This window comes from Pteropus alecto, unplaced genomic scaffold (assembly GCF_000325575.1).
Source record: "Pteropus alecto unplaced genomic scaffold, ASM32557v1 scaffold239, whole genome shotgun sequence".
NCBI classification, from domain to species: Eukaryota; Metazoa; Chordata; class Mammalia; order Chiroptera; family Pteropodidae; genus Pteropus; species Pteropus alecto.
Window position 1 is genome coordinate 1,541,556 of NW_006494613.1, and position 19,512 is coordinate 1,561,067.

General features: G+C 35.9%; 1 protein-coding gene across 1 annotated transcript in view; it reads right to left on the reverse strand.

Annotated features, from left to right (window-relative positions):
* The window catches only part of ERICH6 (glutamate rich 6), a 28,960-nt gene continuing 9,448 nt past the window's right edge, over nucleotides 1–19,512 (reverse strand). Inside the window, exons 7-14 of the mRNA XM_025042506.1 lie at nucleotides 18,737–18,850; nucleotides 17,613–17,770; nucleotides 17,101–17,171; nucleotides 16,085–16,230; nucleotides 11,869–11,954; nucleotides 9,879–10,034; nucleotides 6,816–7,044; nucleotides 1–891 (exon numbers count right to left, since the gene is read on the reverse strand). Coding sequence (XP_024898274.1) covers nucleotides 628–891; nucleotides 6,816–7,044; nucleotides 9,879–10,034; nucleotides 11,869–11,954; nucleotides 16,085–16,230; nucleotides 17,101–17,171; nucleotides 17,613–17,770; nucleotides 18,737–18,850 — 1,224 coding nt within the window. The 3' untranslated portion in view covers nucleotides 1–627. The remainder of the gene's footprint in view (nucleotides 892–6,815; nucleotides 7,045–9,878; nucleotides 10,035–11,868; nucleotides 11,955–16,084; nucleotides 16,231–17,100; nucleotides 17,172–17,612; nucleotides 17,771–18,736; nucleotides 18,851–19,512) is intronic.

Sequence of the window (19,512 nt, forward strand, 5' to 3'; positions counted from 1 at the left end):
TCCTTGAAGATTCAGCAACATCTCTCCTTTCTCTCCTTCGAAGGGGAGATAATCTCTTGCCAGCCGGTTCCAGTGAGAGGCACCTGCCTGAGGTTTGCAAAGTGAGAGAGAAGCAGCAGCCATCATTCATCTTTGGCAGGAGGGGTGGATATTTAGGTAGATGGCAATTTCTTGTTATTCCTTCATTCTTATGTGAGGCTGCAGCTCTTCCAGAAAAGCTCTTGCCACTCTCTCACCTTGGTGCTGTTGGCTCCCTGGCTTCCTTAGATTCCTTCACTTGCAGATTTTCTGAAAGCCAGCAGGGTTTTTCTTGACCTTCACATGCCCATCCTTTTGGATGGTGTTGGAAGCGTCTAATCCCTTCCTGCTTTCTGTTTTCCTGATAGAACTCTAATTGATCTAGATACTTTTGCTGATTTGCTCATTCTCTGGTGTCCTGAAAGTGAGTTGTTTAGTTTTCCGACCAAGAATGTAAACCAGTGATGACTCAAGATGTTCTCTAAATTTGTAATAAAGTGCATTTCTTGGTCTTTCCTGGTCATTTTACACACGTTTCTTGAACTCTCTCACACACACCCCCTTCTAAAAAAACAACAACAAAACAACTGAAAGTACCATCAATCTTAGTTAAAGTTTTTCATTTATTATAGCTGCTATTGCTGTTTTTGTATCTTGCTTTATACCAGAATTGTGACAAAGGGCAATTAGTTTTAGAGAAAGTGAAGAAAGGTAGGAAGGTTGCTTAAATTTTTCCCAAACTTGGCTGGAGGGAAAATTCACACATCCTTCAAGTTTATGAAATAGGCGTCGAATCTTTATTAAACTGGCCAGCAGCAGCAGGTCATCCCCATTCATGTATCGGAAAATTGGAATCTCCTCAGGGTTCAGTAGCTTTTCAGCAAAGAGAAAAGAAGGAAAACTCAGGGTCCGATGATAGAAATGGTGCCTATGGAACCAAGGAGGTGGAGGAGGCAGCACTAATTTGAGGCTGGATTATAATTTGAGTCAAATTATCTACAAAGAGGGGCAATGGTGTTATTCTAATCTGAACGAGGAATGAGCTGAAATGCTATGGAGACTTGAGAGACTAGAGCAGGCAGAGCAAACAGAATTTGGATACTTTCAAGTGCTTACAATTTAACCAGTATCTACTGAGGGGAGCACGAAGATGCTGCAAACACAGTCCCTTCCCTTCCCTGGGAAATTCCTAGTCGGGGAGTGTGCGGCAGGTGCTGGCCGGGAGGCTGGGAGGGCACCGAGGGGGCCAGCCTTCCTCAGAGAAGGTAGCACCTGAGCTGGGTTTTCAAAAAGGACTGGGATGATTAAAACTCCTTTCCTTCTCCTAAAGGTGCCCCTTACCTCCTGGAGGCCATTCCACAGGAACCTCTCCACAACCCTTCCAACCATTCCTCGGCCTCTGCTCTCCCCCTTCCTCACAGCCTTTGGTGTCTCAGGCTGCTGTCTCCCTGCAGCTGCAGGAAGGTGAATGGATCTGCTAGGACAGTTCTGTCTGAGGAGCTTCTAATTTATGGCTTCAGGACCAGCCCAGGAGGGGCATTTAGCCTCAGTGGGGCAGGCTACATGCAAGCTGAACCACTACTTTCTGCAAGCAGAGTGACCACTTACCTGCAAAAGACACAAGAACTCATAGTATCTTTCTGCATTTTCATCTTTCCTCCCATGGGAAGAAAGGAAGAAAGGCAGGACGGTGGGAAGGTAGGAAGGAGAGAAGGAGAGGAAGAAGGGAGGGAGGGAGGAAGAGGAGTGTGAGATGGATGTATAATGAAGAATGGATCAGCATTTTAACCTCCCTTTAATTCCAAAACCCATAAAATGACAAGAAACTTTTAAAGTGACCAAATCAATAATGGTTCCAGAAAATAGTAGAAATTTTCATCAGCGTAAATGATCTTAAGGAATTCCTAAAATTCCTAAAAATCAAAAAGCAGATGGGACCATATCTAGAGTGATAAATGACCAAATGAAACCACTAACCCAAAATACACACATTCGGAGCTCAGATTCAACAGAAATGAGAAGCAGGAGGGCCCCTGAGGTAAATATTAGGAAGATCAGTTGGGAGGCAGCCCCTCCCCCTTTCCTGTGTTGAGCCCTTCTTGGGGCTGCAAGTCTGGCACTGGGGCTGGCCTTCTACCCCTCAGCAGCACATACCGCTTCTCCTCCACAGTTGTCAGAAGAAAACTTCAGTAAGCAGAACATGCAGGAAAATACGGATTCTCAAATATAAAAGTGAACACACAACTAAGAATCACCGAACATTTGAGAAAGTGAGGCCATGAAAGAGAGGCACCAGATTTACCTATAGGGATACTTATTCTTAAGGAAACTAATTCTAGTAGCCAGATGAATACTTTAGAATATATATAGTTACTATTTTCTGAGAGATTTGAGAGAATCATTGTTATCAAGGAAAAGAAATAACTAGAGGACTCGGAAGTTAACTCTATACATAGAAAAAATAATAAGATAGTTAACGATTTTCAAGTAACCATTAAAATATAATGTATTAACAGATTGAGTCTGTTAGGTTGAAGAAAGCAACAAAGCCAACTAACTATATGCTGTTTGCAAAAAACACACTGAACTCAAAACTAGATTAAAAGGTTGAAAATCTAAGAATAAAAAAGCACACCAAATGCTAACTGAAAGAAAGCAGGTGTAGCAATTTAACACCAGATGGAATAGTGTTTAAGGCAAAGACCATCAAAAATAAAACTGGGAATAATGCACTGATAATATTAAAAAATTTTGTCAAGAAAAAAAATCCACCTAAAACCCTCATCAATACACTGAGTTACATAATAGACATAGCTGAAGAGCAAATAAGCGAGGTGGAAGCTGGCACAGGGTGAAAAATACAACTCACCAAGAATATAGTCAACATCTTTAATTTCCTAACCACAGTTTCCAGTTATATAAAGCAAAACCTGATAGACATAGTAGGAAAATGGACAGACTCCTAATCATATTGGGAGACTTTCATACATTTCTCAGAAATAAATCAACAATATAAAAAGAAAAGGATATAGAGAAGTGTGCCTAGAACAATTAGACATATATAATGGTGTGTTAACAAACTGCACTTTTTAGGGGGGTCAAATATACATGGAACAGTCATAAAAATCATGCACTCAACTACACAAAGAAAATATCAATACATTTTAAACAGTAGGAAAAAAAATGCAAGCCACATTTCCTGACCGTTTAGAAATTAACAAGACAGGGACAGTAATTTTTTTAAATCAGTATGAAAATTCAATAACTATTGAGTTGAAATAATCAAAATAGAAATCATAAATTATTTACAAGGAAAAGAAAATGAGAACACTACATATTAAAACTTGTAGCATAAGCTAGAGAGGCACTCAGAGTGCCAGGGTGGAGGTGAGGGTGGGGTGCTGTTCATCTAGTTAAGGTGGTCGGAAAGGACCCTGTGAGTGGCAATCTGAAGGAAGTGAGGCAGTCACTATGCACTAAATGCGGGAGGAACATCTTAGGTTGAAGGAACAGCAAGTGCAAAAGCCCTATGGCAGGGACATGCCTGGTATTTTCTTGGAACAGCAAAAAAAGCCAGTGTGGTTGGAGCAGGGTGAGTGAGAAAAGAATATTACAGAGGGCATATTTTAAAAGAAGGAAATCCAGATCAGGTACAGCATTGCAGCTCTTTTAAAGGATCTTGGCTTTTACTCTAAGATTAGAAGCCACTGCATGTATGGTTTTGACCATACGTAAGTTTTCAAAGTATCATTCCAACTATTGTGTTAGAATAGCTTTAGGAAGACCAGAAGCAGGGAGACTCAACAGGAGGCTACTGTAATCATTTAAACAAGAGATGGATCAGGGCAGGTACAAGAGGCAGACAAGAGTGATAGTACGGGAGGACTTGAGAAGTCCTAGAGTTGAGAGAGTTTATAGGACTTGCAGATAATAGATGTGGGGATATGAAACAGAGAGGAAGATAACTAGTTCAAACTAGTTAACTAGTTCAAACTAGTGAACTAGATAACTAGTTCAAAAACTAGATAACTAGTTTTTGGCCTGAGAGACTGAAAGAACGCAGTTGCCATTTTCTGAGATGGAGAAGACTGAGGGTGGAACAAGCTTTCAAATTTAATTTTGCTATGTTAAGTTTTTAATGTCTCTTAGACACCCAAATGAAGATGGAGGCATGGAATTAGAGATTTGCAAGTCTAGAGTTCACGGGAGATCCACCTGGAGATAAAATAAAAGGGTTATCAGCATGTAGATAGTATTTAAGGACAGAAGACTCAATGAAATCACCTAGATAGTAAGTATAGAGAGAGAAAAGATGAGCCAAAGGACAAGTCCTGGAGCCCCTCAATATTTAGAAAAAAAGAGGTGAAGGAAATCAAAGAAAAATGAGAAAGAACACTCTCCGAGTTGGAAGTAAAATCAAGAGAGAGTAGTATCCTGGAAGCAAGGGAAAGAATGCTTCCAGGAGGAAGTGAGCAGCTGTGTCCCGTGCTGTAGAGAGGTCATTACATTTAGCATTAGTTAGCTATATGAAATAGTATGAAATAGTATGCAGCAATTAAAAATAAAATAGATATGCTTAGAAATACGGACATGGAAAACCTTTAGTACTTGTTAAGTGGAAAACAAAAACAAATAGAACCCCCTAACAACAAAATCAGTATAGTATAATCCAATTTTTATTTAAAAAAAAAAAAAAGATGTATGCAAATAATTTATAAATATATAGAAAAGATAAATACACCCTGAATTTTGGGTGGTGGTTACCTAAGGGAAGTGGGTTAGAACAGAATAAAGGATAAAGGGGGAAATCATATTCTTTTACTTCCTATATTTCTATATTATTTGAATCTTCAAATATGAGAATGTGTTCACACATCCCTTTTGTATTTTTTAAAAATCTAAAAAAAGGATAGTCATGAGGACAATGAGAAAAGTAAAACCTTTTCACATCGAATTCATTCTTTTGCATGAAAATGACTTTTTCTGATTACAATTTATTTCTAAGTGGGGGGAAAGTAGTTTTTACATTTTTGGTAAGAATGCACTTACCATGAAAGTGATGTACCAAATGGAGGTTATGTTGTAAATTTCTAACCACAAAAGCTTGCCTGGAGCCCAAACAGCTTGTCTGGAGCATTAGCTGGAATGGTGAGTAGCACATTGTAGACCCTCACTCTGTGTTGGTTGAATCTGAAGTCCCCTTTTTGTTTGGTGTCTATGAGATATTTCTGCTTATGTTTAAAAGTATATTTCCACTTACTTAAAAGTATAGACTTTTTAGAGGTTGAAGACACCTTTGAAGTTAAGGGCAATCTCTTTCTTTAATAATTGATGGAACTGTGAGTTTAAGGGACTTATTCAAAGTCACACACTATATATGCTACCTATGTATGCAGATACACACAGATCTAGATCTCTATATCTATCTCTACATCTCTGTATATATTTCAGCTTTATGGAGGTATAATTGATAAACTCTATATCTATATATTCTTGACTGAGTACTTAGTTGGTGCCAAGTACCGTGCATAGTACTTGCATTCTCATTGAATCTTCACGACAAGCTATAAAGTAAGAATCATTATCCCCACTTTATAGATGAGGTGTGAATGAGTGACTGTCGCATGGCGTGACCACCACCAGACCCATGAGCAAGACCTGGACCATAACAGAGATTGCTTCTCGTAAATCCCCTCAGAGACTTTGACTGTAATCGACACTTTCCTCCTGGCATAAAACTATCTCATCCCTATGCCCCACAGCATGCTGGTTCCTGGAACAGGCTGTTGTCTTGACCCAGGCAAGCATGTCAGGCATTTTCCCTTATATCTGGGACGGGTCACATACCACTCCACCTTGTTCTATATAATTCTTTGGCATCTATCAAGCAGTGCAGAGGATATCCACTTTGCCTTGCAGCCACCAAAGATGCACCTTGTGTGTGACGCTTCCCTGAATAAACTCTGTTAATTGCCAGATTGGAATGGCCAGCCTCTTTCTTTAGTGTTTCCCTGCCCATCAGTTACGGCGGTAGATTTTCAGTCTCAGGGCTTTTCTTTGGGTCTGTACTGATGAGGGAACTGAAGTTCAATTTCACCCACTTAGCTAAGTGGCAGAGTTGAGGTTTGAAACTATGTCTCTGTAACCTGAAGTCCATGTTCTTAACCATTGTGCAGTATTGCCAGTTACTGAAAGTGTACTCTGGGCCATTTCCTGGATGAGATAGAGGAATCAGTAAGACATTCTGTTCTTCGGGAGCTCACCATCCAGTAGGAAAGGCAGCCACAAGGGCAAATAAGGCAGTATGGTTCGGCAAGCTCAGGAATGGAGGAGAGTACATGGGAAACCCAGAGAAGGTTGTGATTGACCTTCACTGGGCCAAAGGCTAGGTGGTCTGGGAAGTGTCTCCAAGGAGATGGGGCTTATGCTTGGTCTTGAACATGGTTAGAACCCAGGTCTCCTGGCTTATCTCAGGGCCTTCTACTATAGCACAGAGAAAAGCAAACACAATACAAAATCCTAAAACGAAACCCATTTTGCAGTCACAGAGTAAGCACTCAGTAAATATTGCTTAGATATAAGTCTGAACTAAAAGGAATTTCTGAGAAAGAAGAAACAATTAATAAAGTTGCCCCAGTTCCATATGAAACTTTCACTATGTGTTTTTTCTTTGAATTCCAAAATTCTCAATGGATAGTAGATTACATGTAAGTGTAATTTATCAGTGAGAACATTAACAAAAGTTAATTTGCTCTTATTATTCTAAATGCTTTAACTGTTTTTAAAAATGTACCTACCTTCACTTTGGTTCCAACACTAATTCTTGCCTGTTGGCCCATTGCTAGAAAAGTGATTGAAATCTTGTCTTGTTCTAAGATGCGAACTCCGACATAATGGTTCAAGGCCAGAAAGACAGGTTTAAATGAAACAAAGGTTGAAGAAGTGACAGAACTTGACCAATTCCAAGCCCTCACTCTGTTGCCAGCTTGATCTGAATATTGACCTCCTAAGATATTGATGTATACCCTGGGTGGAAAGGAAATTAAAAGTCATAAAGAGTAACATTATGATTCAACCCTGAAATTAGCTCTGTCATTTGCTAACCAAGGGAGTAGCAGCTTATGCTAGCCAATAGCACACAAATGATGGAAAACCTCAGGTAAACCCAGGAGCAATAAGACTGTGACTGAATTCTATTCTAATCTGAAGTACTGGGTCCCATTGAAAACCCACTGTAAATTAAGATGAGTCTGGAGGGTGGAACCAGGATGGTAAAGCGATCTGGAAAATGATGTGCTGGAAAGGGTGAAGAGGGAGCAGGAAAGGTTTAGTCTGGACAGGGGAGAAATACAGGGGAGCCTGCTACACCTGAAAGAGGGGAGAACACCAGTGCTTAGGTTTTCCCCTGCCAAAAAGAAGACCAGAGCGAGTAAATTCTGGGGAAGGCCAGATTGTTCTCAGTACAAGAGAGCTGTTTTCTTAGCAGTAACCAGCAACTGGGAGCCAGAAGTCTTTCTAGGAGGCGCCTCATCAGGGCTGAATGGGGGCAGGAGAGGCTCAGGGAACATCTCTGAGGTCACTGTGGTGGAGAAGAGCTCTGTAACAGAGCAGAAGGTGGAACTGAGACCAACTGGGCTCCCCAGTCTCTTAATGTCACCAGTGCTGCATTTCACTACATACATGCAAATTTAGCCCTGCAGTCTAGTGGCATCTATGGCATTAATGACTCTTCCATTGTACTCAGTTATCTCCTCATACTCTCACCTTCTTCCATCTTGGATCACCATTCCTTTCTTGACGAGACAGAGTAGATAGAGTTCTGGGTACTTGGAAAGTTGGCTTAGTTTGATAATGAATTATTTTTTTAAAACTAGATGAACTGGCCATGAGTGCCCCTAAGTAAAATAACTAACATCTTATTTCCCTAGAATTGATTAGTGGCAGTAATCTAAAAGCAAAAGTACAAATGAGAAATTGAGGTGATTATCTTATTATATCTGGGAGGGAGGATACAAAATTATCTAGATAAATTATTTATTTAATCAACATTTTTTGAGTCTATACCATGTACAGATACATGTTATATAGTGGCAAAAATTCAGGGTGTGCTTTCAAGAAACTTCAGTCCCACAGTGGAGATGGGCTTGCTTCACAAGAGGCAGCTAGAAGAGGCTATGAGAGTAGAGTAACAGGGGGGCACATCAGAGGGCCCAGGAGTTGAGTTGATGGGTCAGAGGGCTTCACTGTCAATAGAAAAGTCCCAGAAGCTAATAAATATCTGATGACAATTAACACAGTGCCCCACCAAATGTGATATAGAATTGCTATTGAGCCCTGAAGGGTAAGTAGAAATTCTCCAGTATAAATGGGGATAATGGATTGACTATTGATTTGGATGAAAAACACAAATAGTTCTCTGCGTCCGAACTTCCTCAAGTACTGTCAGTGTCCAAACTTTGTCAATTGTTGTGATTGTTATTCCTTCCTTAAGATGTGATTGTTATACCTTTAAATATTTTAAAGGGAGAGACTGTCTCTTCCGAAAAGCTCAAAAAGTTTAAATTGTATTTGAAGTTAGAACCTAAATTTCACTTTCTCAGGCTAAATAAAATAATATGAAGTCACAGAATATGTAAATTAGTAGATCAAAATGGGATTTAATTTCTCTAGAGAGTTCATCTGTATGTTATTGTTGCTGGTTGTGGCTTTAGGAAGTGTACTAGTTAGAAATATATCTCAAACAGTAACAACTCAGTGTAGCACCTGTCCATTGTAAACTATTTTCACAGATGAGGCAGTATAAAATTATTAGGGCACAGGCTCTAGAGAGACTGCTTGAGTTTGTATCCTAGATCCCAAGAGTGACGAATAATTTATTTAGAGATTTTTTTCTAATGTTGAAATTGTATACTTTGTGTTTTCTTGCTGTTTATAGAAAGAATATTATGAGCTTTGTTTTACATAGTTGCTTAGGATTTTTCCACCGAGAAGCATATGGAAAGGCATAAATCAACTATTTCTCTGAGTGTAACATTACTATCTAAAGACCACTAACTTAAATAAAATTTCTTTAAGTCAGACAGAGAAAGATAAATACCATATGATTTCACTTAAATTCGGAATCTAAGGATGAAAAGAACAAACTAATCAAAAACAGGTTCACAAATATAGAGGACAATTTGGTGACAGATGGGGGGTGGGGAGTGTTGGAAGGCTGAAAGAATGGGGTGAAGGGTTAAAGAAACACAAATTAGTAGTTGATAGATGGTCATGGGGATGGGGAGCATGGCATAGGGAATGCAGTTTGCATTAATATATTGGCTAGGTGGAAAAACAGAGGAGTGAAGGAGCAATTAGGGGAATTGTTTTATAACCTATATAAATGTCTAACCAATGTACTGTATACTTGAAACTAATAAAATAAAATTTAAAAAAATATAATAAAATAAAATTTCTTAAAGCCATTTTTATTATTTAAAAGGAAAAAAATAAAACTTCCAGTTATAAGATGAATAAGTTCTGGGGATCCAAAGTACATATTTAATAATACTTCATAATACTACATTGTCATACTTAATATACTACATTATATACTCGAGAGTGCTAACAGAGTGTATCTTAAATGTTCTCAACACAAAAAAGAAATGATAATTATATGGCATGATGCGGGTGGTACCTATGCTAATGTGGTAATCACTTTGCAATTTATAAGGATATCAAATCAACACAGTTGTACGCCTTTAACTTACACAATGTTATATGTCAATTATATCTCAATAAATTTGGAAAAAATAAAAGAAAAAATACAATTTCACAAACCCAAAAAACACAATGGCAGCAAGAGGAATCTAGGAGCCTACCAGACATTTCCATTGGGATGATAACAAGAACTTCTGCCAGAAGAATCTAGCACTGCCAGGATCGCAGGGTTAGTGGACATGTCTTCTTGGACTATGCAAGTGAAGCCATTTGTCTTGTTGGGCACACGGATGATGGCTAGGTTTCCAGATGGGTAGCTGAGATCAGATAAGGTCATTCGAGTTTTAATGATCCTTGGCCATTCTGAGAATAAATTCAATTTGTGACAGAGCCCTTTGAAACTGTAAAGCATTCTGAAAATGGGAGGTAGTGTTTTCACAAAGACATTTTATGCTTTTTATGTGGATCAAAATATAAACATATGAGACAACAAAAAACCTCCACAAAATTCTAGCTAATGGGATCTAGCAACATATAAAAAGGATTATGTACCATGACAAAGTAGAGTTTATCCCAGAAATGTAAGGTTAGTTTAACATCTGAAAATCAGTTAATGAAATACTGAAAGCATAAATAGAAAAAAAAATGATACAGATTGAATGTTTTCCTTCTAAGATCAAGAATTAGACAAAAATTAGACAAAAACTCTCCACGCTTCTACTCAACATTACACTGGAGGTTCTAATCAGGGAAATTTTATCAAAGAAGAAGAAATGAAAGGCATCAGATCAGAAATGGAAGAAATAAAATGATTCCTATTTGCAGCTGACATGTTCTTGCATGTAAAAAATCCTAAAGAATCCACAAAACAATATATTAGACCTAACACATGAGTTCAGCCGGGTTGTAGGCTGTAAGATCAATATATAAAAATAAACAGTATTTCTATACACTAGCAGTGAACATTCTGAAAATGAAATTTAGAAAATACTTCCACTTATAATAATAGCATTAAAAAGAATAAAATATACTGAAGCTAATTCACTAATTGATACTGTTAATACTCAGTCCTATCTAAGCTGATCAGATGTCCAGAGACAAAGTAAACACAAGATTGATCCTGAATCATTTTGAAAATCAGCCACAGCCTTCGAGAGTTAAGAATTAAAACCAAGGCATGAAGTGATCACTAATAATAAAAGTTGTAGAAATTATTTAAAATTTATCGATGTAATTAAAATAAAACTTATACTCTTTCTCATAGGGTCTAGGAAACTAAAACTTCATTACACTTTCTATGCCATGAAAGTCATTTTTCTGGTTTATCAGTGGGGTTTGACTATACATTTAGGGAACTCTGACCAAAAATGACTTTCTCATCCAAGGTGAGGCCCCTCAGTTCACTAAAAAAACCTGCTCATTTCATAGTTTTTAAAAATTTTATTTAAAAAATGTTTAACTTTCCTTTATATATTAAACAGGCTTTATGTCAAAAATACCAAAAGGCCTGGCCATCAGGCAGAAGTTCATGTGATCAATAACTTAGTGTTCTATAAAATAGATATTGAATTTTTGTATTAAAAATAACATGCTGTTCACAAAGGTGTAAACTGGTACACATTTTCTACGGAGTAAAATCTATCAAAGTTTTACAATGTCTATAATTCCTTATCCAGAATATCTACCCCAGGTATTTCATTCAAGGAAATAAGTGGTAAGTATACAATGAAATATGCACAAAGCTGTTCATTTAGTTGTATATAATAATGAAAAATTGCAAAACCACCTTTGTTCAGTAATAGAGGATAGGTTAAATGAATTATACTACATGCTATAATGAAATACCGTGTGGTTATAAAAATGGTATTATATGTTTATATTTATTGTACATTATATACTTAAATATTATTTCTTGTATAATATATGTAAAGAGGAAAATTATAAAATATGAATAATCGAAGAACTGATTTTTTAAAAATTGTATATATGCTCAGAAAAAGTAAGAAAAAGTAAAAAAATGTTAACAGCTTTTCTTTGGGGGTAGGACTTGGAGGTAACGTGTATTTTTAAATATCTTTATATTTTTTTCTATATCTGTCTTTTTGTGAAGAAATAAAGTTAATAAAAGTAATTGGTTGCAAGAAAGGATACAATATTTGAGTTGTCCCATCTGGAAATGAAGTCAGAAACTTGCTCCCATGTTTGTAGTACTTCTCTAAAAGTTCATTCCTTACAATCTATAAACCACAGAAAATTAAAGGATATGTAACTGTTAATTGTTTCAGGTAGAATGCATTAAATATGAAAACCGCAGATGCCATTTGCTTGCTAGACAGTGATACAAGCTATTTGTTAATTTAACTTTTTGGCCCTGCTTCAGTGACAGGGAACAACCTTTCAGAATCACTAAAGATTTTCCTTAACCCCTGCAGAATACATGATAAAACCTATACGGCAAAAATTTGACATTATGTATCTGCTTGAGGATTTCTGTTTTACTGTGTACACATATTAGTGTAAAAACTAAACAAAACAGAAGATAAAATCCAGTTCCACCACAATAAAAATATTCTATATCCTGATTGTATTGGTGATTATATAAGTGTCAAAGTTCAGAAAGCTGTATATCTAAAAATGGTGAATTTTACTCTATGTACATTATATTTCAATAAACTAACTTTAAAACTCAGTAAAAGTTGCAGCATTTGGTGTCTCTTCAAGCTTAATCTTGACGTTCATCTGAACAAAACACTGTGGAGTATGAAAAGATGAAGAAATACAGGGAGACAGTCCTTATTATATCTCCCAGTTTAAATCTTTTATAGATAACACTCAATAGGGAAATGAATTTATCCCCAACAATATTTTATAATAAACTAAAGATTCAGTTTGATTCTATTTATTCCTAATCTTGAATTGTAATAAAATAGATACAAGAATCTCTAGGGCTAAACAGCGAAACATTCTAATTTTTTATGTAAATGTTGCCATTTATTTCAGAAGATAATACAACATTTCATTTTTAAAAATATGAACTGTGAAATACATTAAGACAAGTGCTATAACATGCTATTTTGTTAATGAGTAATAATAAAGCAAAGACCCATGTTACCACTACCTGTTACCGCTACTGGGTCAAGAACTAGAACGATGCCATTACTCTCGAAGCTCCCCGTGTGTCTTTCCCAAAGTCATAACTACTAGTCTGATTCCACAGTAATTTCTTTGCACTTTTATAGTTTCTAAACAATATAGTTTAATTTTTCTCATTTTGAATATTATGCAAATAGAATCATACATTATATATTTTTAATATTTTTTCTCTGTCGACATTGTTTGTAAGATTCATATATATCCCAATGTGTAGCCCATTCCAATAACTTTCATTTGTGTATAGTATTCTATTGTATGAATTTATCACTATTCATCCATTCTTTTGTAAATGGATATTTAGGTTGTTTCTAGTTTTTGGCTGTTATAAACGATGATAAAATGAACATCCTTATGCATGTATGCTGGTACCCATTTCCTCTCAGATATTATATCCAGAGGTGGAACTGCTGAATCCCAAGATATGCTTGTCTTCCACTTTACAGATAATGTCAAAATGATTTCTGAGTTATATCAGTTTACATTCCCACTGGAGGCAAACAATAGTGACTATTGCTCTGTATCCTTTTCAACACAGAACTATCAGACTTTCCATTTTCAATATGATAGGTATGTACTGATCTCTTAATTGTGGTATTAATTTTCCTTTCACAGGTTTCTAATGACATCAAGCACCTTTTCGTATCTTTATTGACCATTTAAATTTTCTCCTTTGAAGAGTGTCTACGTTTTTTTAGCCAATTTTCTATTAAGTGGACTTTTTTTATGTCCTTTTACACTTAGTGTATAAGCCTTTGTATGTCATATGTGCTGCAAATATTGATCCTTTCTTGGCTTGACTTTCATATCTTTAATTTTAATTTATAAAATGAAAATGGGTACATTTTTATGGATACTTCTTTTTACCATCAGTTAGTAAATCTTTCTCTAAGCTGAGGTTGATAAAGCTATTTTCCTATAAAAAATAAATCTTTGTAGTTTTGTATTTCACATTTAGGTCTTTAATCTACTTGAAATTGATTGTTTTTCCCCCTCTTTAATTCCTCCCCACACTTCCACCCCTGACCTATGGATGTTGCCATCTCCCTTTTTTTTTAAGAACTGGATCTCTGAATGTGGGGCGTCTCCTCCCATGTGCTCTCGCTCACAGAGAGCACCCGGGGCCTGCCTTACCCAGGGTATGGTCTGTGGCTCCACTTGGGGCATGAACCCAAGACCTTCTGCATGTAAAGCAGACGTGCTAACCACTACACTATGGAGCCACCTGGAATTGATTTTTTAAATATGTGAGGTAGCGGTTCAAATTTCACTAAAAAAATATGGATACCTGATTGTCCCAGCACTATGTATTAAAAAGATATTCTTTCTCTAATATTGTGCAGTGCCACTGCTGTGACATAAATCAGATGTTTATGCATGAGTCTGATTCTGGACTCTTTATTCTTCATCATGGCTTTCTTCGTTTATCCTGCCCTAACACTACACTGTCTTAATTACTCTATTTTGTAATGTCTTAATGCCTGGTAGAGCATATTCCCCAGCCTTCTTCCTCAAGAATGTCTTGGCTATTCTAGATTTTTATATTTCCATGTAAATTTTAGAATCAACTTGTCAAGACTGCCCTTCTCTCAATACACACAAACATACAATTTTGTTAGAATTTGAAATTTGGGGATAATGTCATCTTTAAAATATAATCTTCTAATCCATGAACAAATTTACTAAATGAGTTGTTTAAATATTCTAGTTTATTATTGCTCTTTTTGGTGGGGTCGAATAGTCCTCTCAATTATTGACATTTTGCTTTATGTATTTTTAAGCTATGTTAATATGGGGAAAATATTTTGTAGTATTATATCTTCCTGGTGGATTAAAATTTTTATCATTATGAAGTGATCCTCTTTATCTCTAGAAATGTTCTTTAGTGTTTTCACGATGTATCATTTTTATCTATTTATATTTAATCTTTTTGTATCCTTATATGTTAGATGTGTCTCTTATAAACAGTATGTGGTTGAATTTTTTCTTTTTAAAAAATTGACAGTTTTTGTCTATTAATTGGACTATTTAGTCTATTTACATGTAGTTACCGACATTCCTTGGTGTTTTCTATTTGACTCCTGTTACCTGTTTTTCTTTTTCCCTTATCCTTTCTTATCTTTTAGGCGGGTATTTAAAATAAATTATTCTGTTTTTCACTCTACCTCTACAAGCTAGATAGTTATACTGTCTACTTCTGTTATCTTTCTGGCTACTCTAGAAATTTCAGCAAGCAAATAATTTATCTGAAGCTAAGCTATATATTAGCCCTTCTCTCAAATGAAGGACTTTAGAACACTGTAACTGCATTTAGCTTTTTCAAAATCATGTGCTATTTTGTCATGCATTTTTATTCTATACTGTTTTTGAAACTCCACAGCCATTATTATTATTACTGCCACTGCTGTTGTTATATTCAAAGCAATGTTATTTAGTGCAGCAAAAAATATTGTTAATAACCTGTTTGTCCAATAATGGGAATGGATAGATAAACTATATGAAAAAGTACATAGATATTAAAATGATGTTAATATAAGCTATATGATAATCTATATTATCATGGAACACATTTTTTATAATTGAGTTTAAAAAGATAAAAATTACATATAATTGTAATGCAATTACAAGTATGTTAACAAAAACTTATGCATAAAAAAGTTTAGAAAAATGTTGTCTAATAGAACTTTTGGTGGCTATAAAAATGTTCTATATCTGCACTGTGATTTGGTAGCCATTAGTCATACACAACTAGTTAGCACTTAAAATGTGGCTAATGTGACTAAATTACATTTTAAATTTTAATTTAATTTTAATTATTTTAAATTTAGTCATACGTAGTAGTTGCTACTATATTGGGTAGTGCAGGTCTAGAAAATATTGAAATATTAATAATGATTTTTGGAAGCTGTTGAGACTTTTGGTGATTTCTCCCCTTCACTTTAGTTTTCAGAGAGTTCGAAATATTCCCTAATGTATAATTATCACATTTTAAATAAAAAGGCACTAATCAGCAAAATAGCCCCCTCTAAAACATATGTAAAGTACTGTTGCAAAGTTTAGTAGAAGTTAAAAGGCCAAGTCTATATCAATTCTTTTTGACAATGATTAAATGTGCCATGTAGCCAAGCTGCCATATATATTCATTATGACAGCTTTTATAATTTTAGGTAAAACTGATTTTTAAAGAGCAGCAAGTAAAAAGTTACAAGCGAATTACCTTTCCACATGCTATCCTAGAATCACAGCAAATAATAGATACGTTTCTTTCGTCTAGTTGAAAATCAAGTGATCTGTCATCAGTTGTGTCTTTTTCCGGAATATCCACGGAAAGTTGATAAGAAATTGTTTTAAAGTGTTTTGAATCTATTGGGAAAAGAATCACATGAAAGTACATATATGTTTTAAATTTTCCAAAGTCCATGTTCTAAAATAAAATTTCAAACCTTATTTCAAATTCATTGATTCATAAGACATATTTTTTTTAATGAAAGAAAAATGAGGACTTTCATTAGGCTAATGTGAGGACCTTCTTTTGTTTAAAAATGAGACTATTCCTTTGTTAAAAAATGATAATTTTCATTAAGTGGGATTTTATGACATTAGATTTAGTAGGAAGCAGTTGATGACTATCAAGGAACTTTATACCAGAGATTCAGTTCAAAAACAACAAAAATACATCTTTTCTAACTATCTTTTCAGTAGCTGAGTGGTGGAGGAAGAGCCTGATGTTCAGAAAGATTAAGTAATTTACTCAAAATCAGACAGCCTAAAAGGAGAAAAGCCAGTATATAAATCCAGAACTTCTGATTCTAAAATCAGTTCTCCTTCAGCTGTACCAGCACTGTAACTGTACTGGCCAGATGACTGGTGAAACCCATACATGAAAAATGGAATCTGATTTAGTTCTGGCAGATTTTGCATACCCCAGCTTGAAAACAAAATGGAATACGTGCTTAATAAAACAAGAAACAATGAACTCAGAAGCTCTTTGCAGTTATCTGCAAAGTACTCTATAGATATTGCTAATTTATTTCAATTAATAATGAGATGAAGATTAAAAACTTCAAAGCCAGATGACTTAAAACACCAGATTTTGTGAGCCATTTTGACTGATGCATTTACTATAATGAAAAGGTTAAATATTCTTTTTTAAATGCTAATTTTAGTTCTCAGTCAAACATTTGAGCTTTCTGAGGTACAATTGATCTATAATAGCAGCGTCGATGAACTCACCTTCTTCAAAGAAACTAGTCTGTTCATTTGTTATTATTGTCAAATGTTTGGCCATTTTTCGCTCCTGTTTTCTACAAAATAAAAAAAAATGATGTATAAATCTGAAATGTGTTTCAAGCTTAAAACAGTATACTACAAATTTTAACTGTTTAAATGCCATCCCTGGTTGTTTTTATCTGTTATTACTTGTGAATTCAGTCATTTAATCAGAGTACGTGGGTCTCTACTCTGTTTAGTGGACAAATTTCTCCAACATAGTAATTCTGACTTGCCCTGAGAATTTGGGATTAGTAAGTTTCTACTTTAAATCAGTGAGTTGACTGAGTTTCAGGGAGCTTCTGAATCTCTAACAGCCACCAGGAACTGTAATAAGTTTGCTCTGGCCAATTTTTATTTCTTCACTGGGAATACATCTTCGAAATTACATATTCTGAAAAACAAGGTTCATTTTACAAAAAGCTCTCTAATTAAGTGAGCCTATCTTAATTTCGATATCAAAGGCTCGATGTTACCTCTGCAGGGCTTTTTCCCTTGCTTTGAGTCTATCAACTTCACTGCCGTAAGCTGCATGAGGTTTGATGGAGATTAATTCAGTTTTAGTGCTTTGGATTTTTTTATTTTCATCATAGATGTAGTCAGTCAGATTTTGGAAATAATTACAACAGGGGGTCTGAAAAACAAAGCAGTCATTTTCATCTCATCAATCCTAGATTAAGATTATTAGAGGGGTAAAAAAAATAAAAAATGGCTAAAGGGGTTTGGATAACAATCTAGCATAACTTTTTGGGGGGTAACAGATTCATTTACCATAGAATCCACCCACTTACAAGTCAGTGGTTTTTAGTGTATTCAGAGTTGTACAATATTCACTACAATCAATTTTAGAACATGAAACCTGTACCCATTAACAGTTACTCCCTATCCTCCTCTCCTCCCAATCCTGGCAACCACTAATTTATTTTCTGTCTCTTTAGATTTGCCTATTCTATGCAATTCATATAAATGGAATCATACAATATTTGGTACTTTGTGACTGGCTTCTTTCACTTAGCATAATGTTTTCAAGGTTAATCTATGTTGTAGCATGTATTAGTATTTCAATTCTTTTTCTGGCTGAATAATATTTGATTTTATGGATACACGACCATTTATTTGCCCATTCATCAGCTGAAGGGCATTGGACTGTTTTCACCTTTTGGCTGTTATAAATTATGCTGCTGTGAACATTAGCGTACAAGATTTTTTGTGTGGACATATGTTGTCAATTTTCTTGGGTATGTACCTAGGAATAGAATTGCTGGATTATATGGTAATTGTATATTTAACTTTTGGAGGAACTACCAGACTGTTTCCCAAAGCAACTGCACCATTTTATATTCCCCTTCAGCAGTGTACAAGGGTCCTGGTTTCTCTACATCCTTGCCGACACTTGCTATCATCTGTCTCTTTGATTATAGCCACCCTAGTGGGTGTGGAATGGTATGCCATTGTGGTTATGATTTGTGTTTCCCCAACGGCTAACACATGACTTTTAAGGATGTCAATGCAGGAGGAAGATTAAGTAGAAAATACTATATATGTTTAAAAGTGGTATTTAAAAATAATGCTTTCCTCAGTTAACTGCTTTAGAACTTACATGTTCTATAGGTTCAGAGCTACTGTTGTCAGAGTAAATATCCATATCGGAAAGAAATATTCTTAGATCGCTCCCACAAAATTCACACTTGGGCAACATCTCCTCCTCTTCTTCCTTCAGAGAGGAAGGGAAAAAAATGAAGACATGCCCACAACAGCCTGAGAGCAACAGGAGCCAGGGCTCTGGGCAGGACCGGTAGATGTCCAGTAGGAGAGCAGTGTTGGGAGGGATATGCAAATCTACTTGAGAACCCTTCTCAGACACCCTGAGACTCCCAGAAATAGTTGGTGGAAATCTTTCATGGGGTGGAGATCCTATACTAGAAGGCACCAAGCTAGCAAGATCCATATATTTTAGTAATGAAAGAACACTTCTGTTTAAGAGCTGGTGAGGAATGAGGAGGCTGAGGTGGTATTTGAGGGCCTCTATATGGTGCAGTTCACTAGAGCACAGCTGATTCCATTAAGAGCTATATGGGTCCTTGGGGTGCCCCCCCCCCCAGTGTAAGATGAAATTTGCAGAAGTAACTGTTGAGTCTCTTGTTGGGGGTTTGGGGGTGATGTACAGTGTGTAACTAGATGCAAGAGACAGAGGATAACACATACCAGGTTTAGGCCAATGGTCTAAGGAGCCTGAATACCATAAATTCTTTTAAGACTGTCAGGTAAGAAAAAGGCTTGATATTATTATGTAGGCCACCATTTACAATGGTCAACTTTCTAAAATAAATTAGAGTCCTTTCTCAAGGGGAAGGTTTCTTGAAGTTGAGGCTCTAA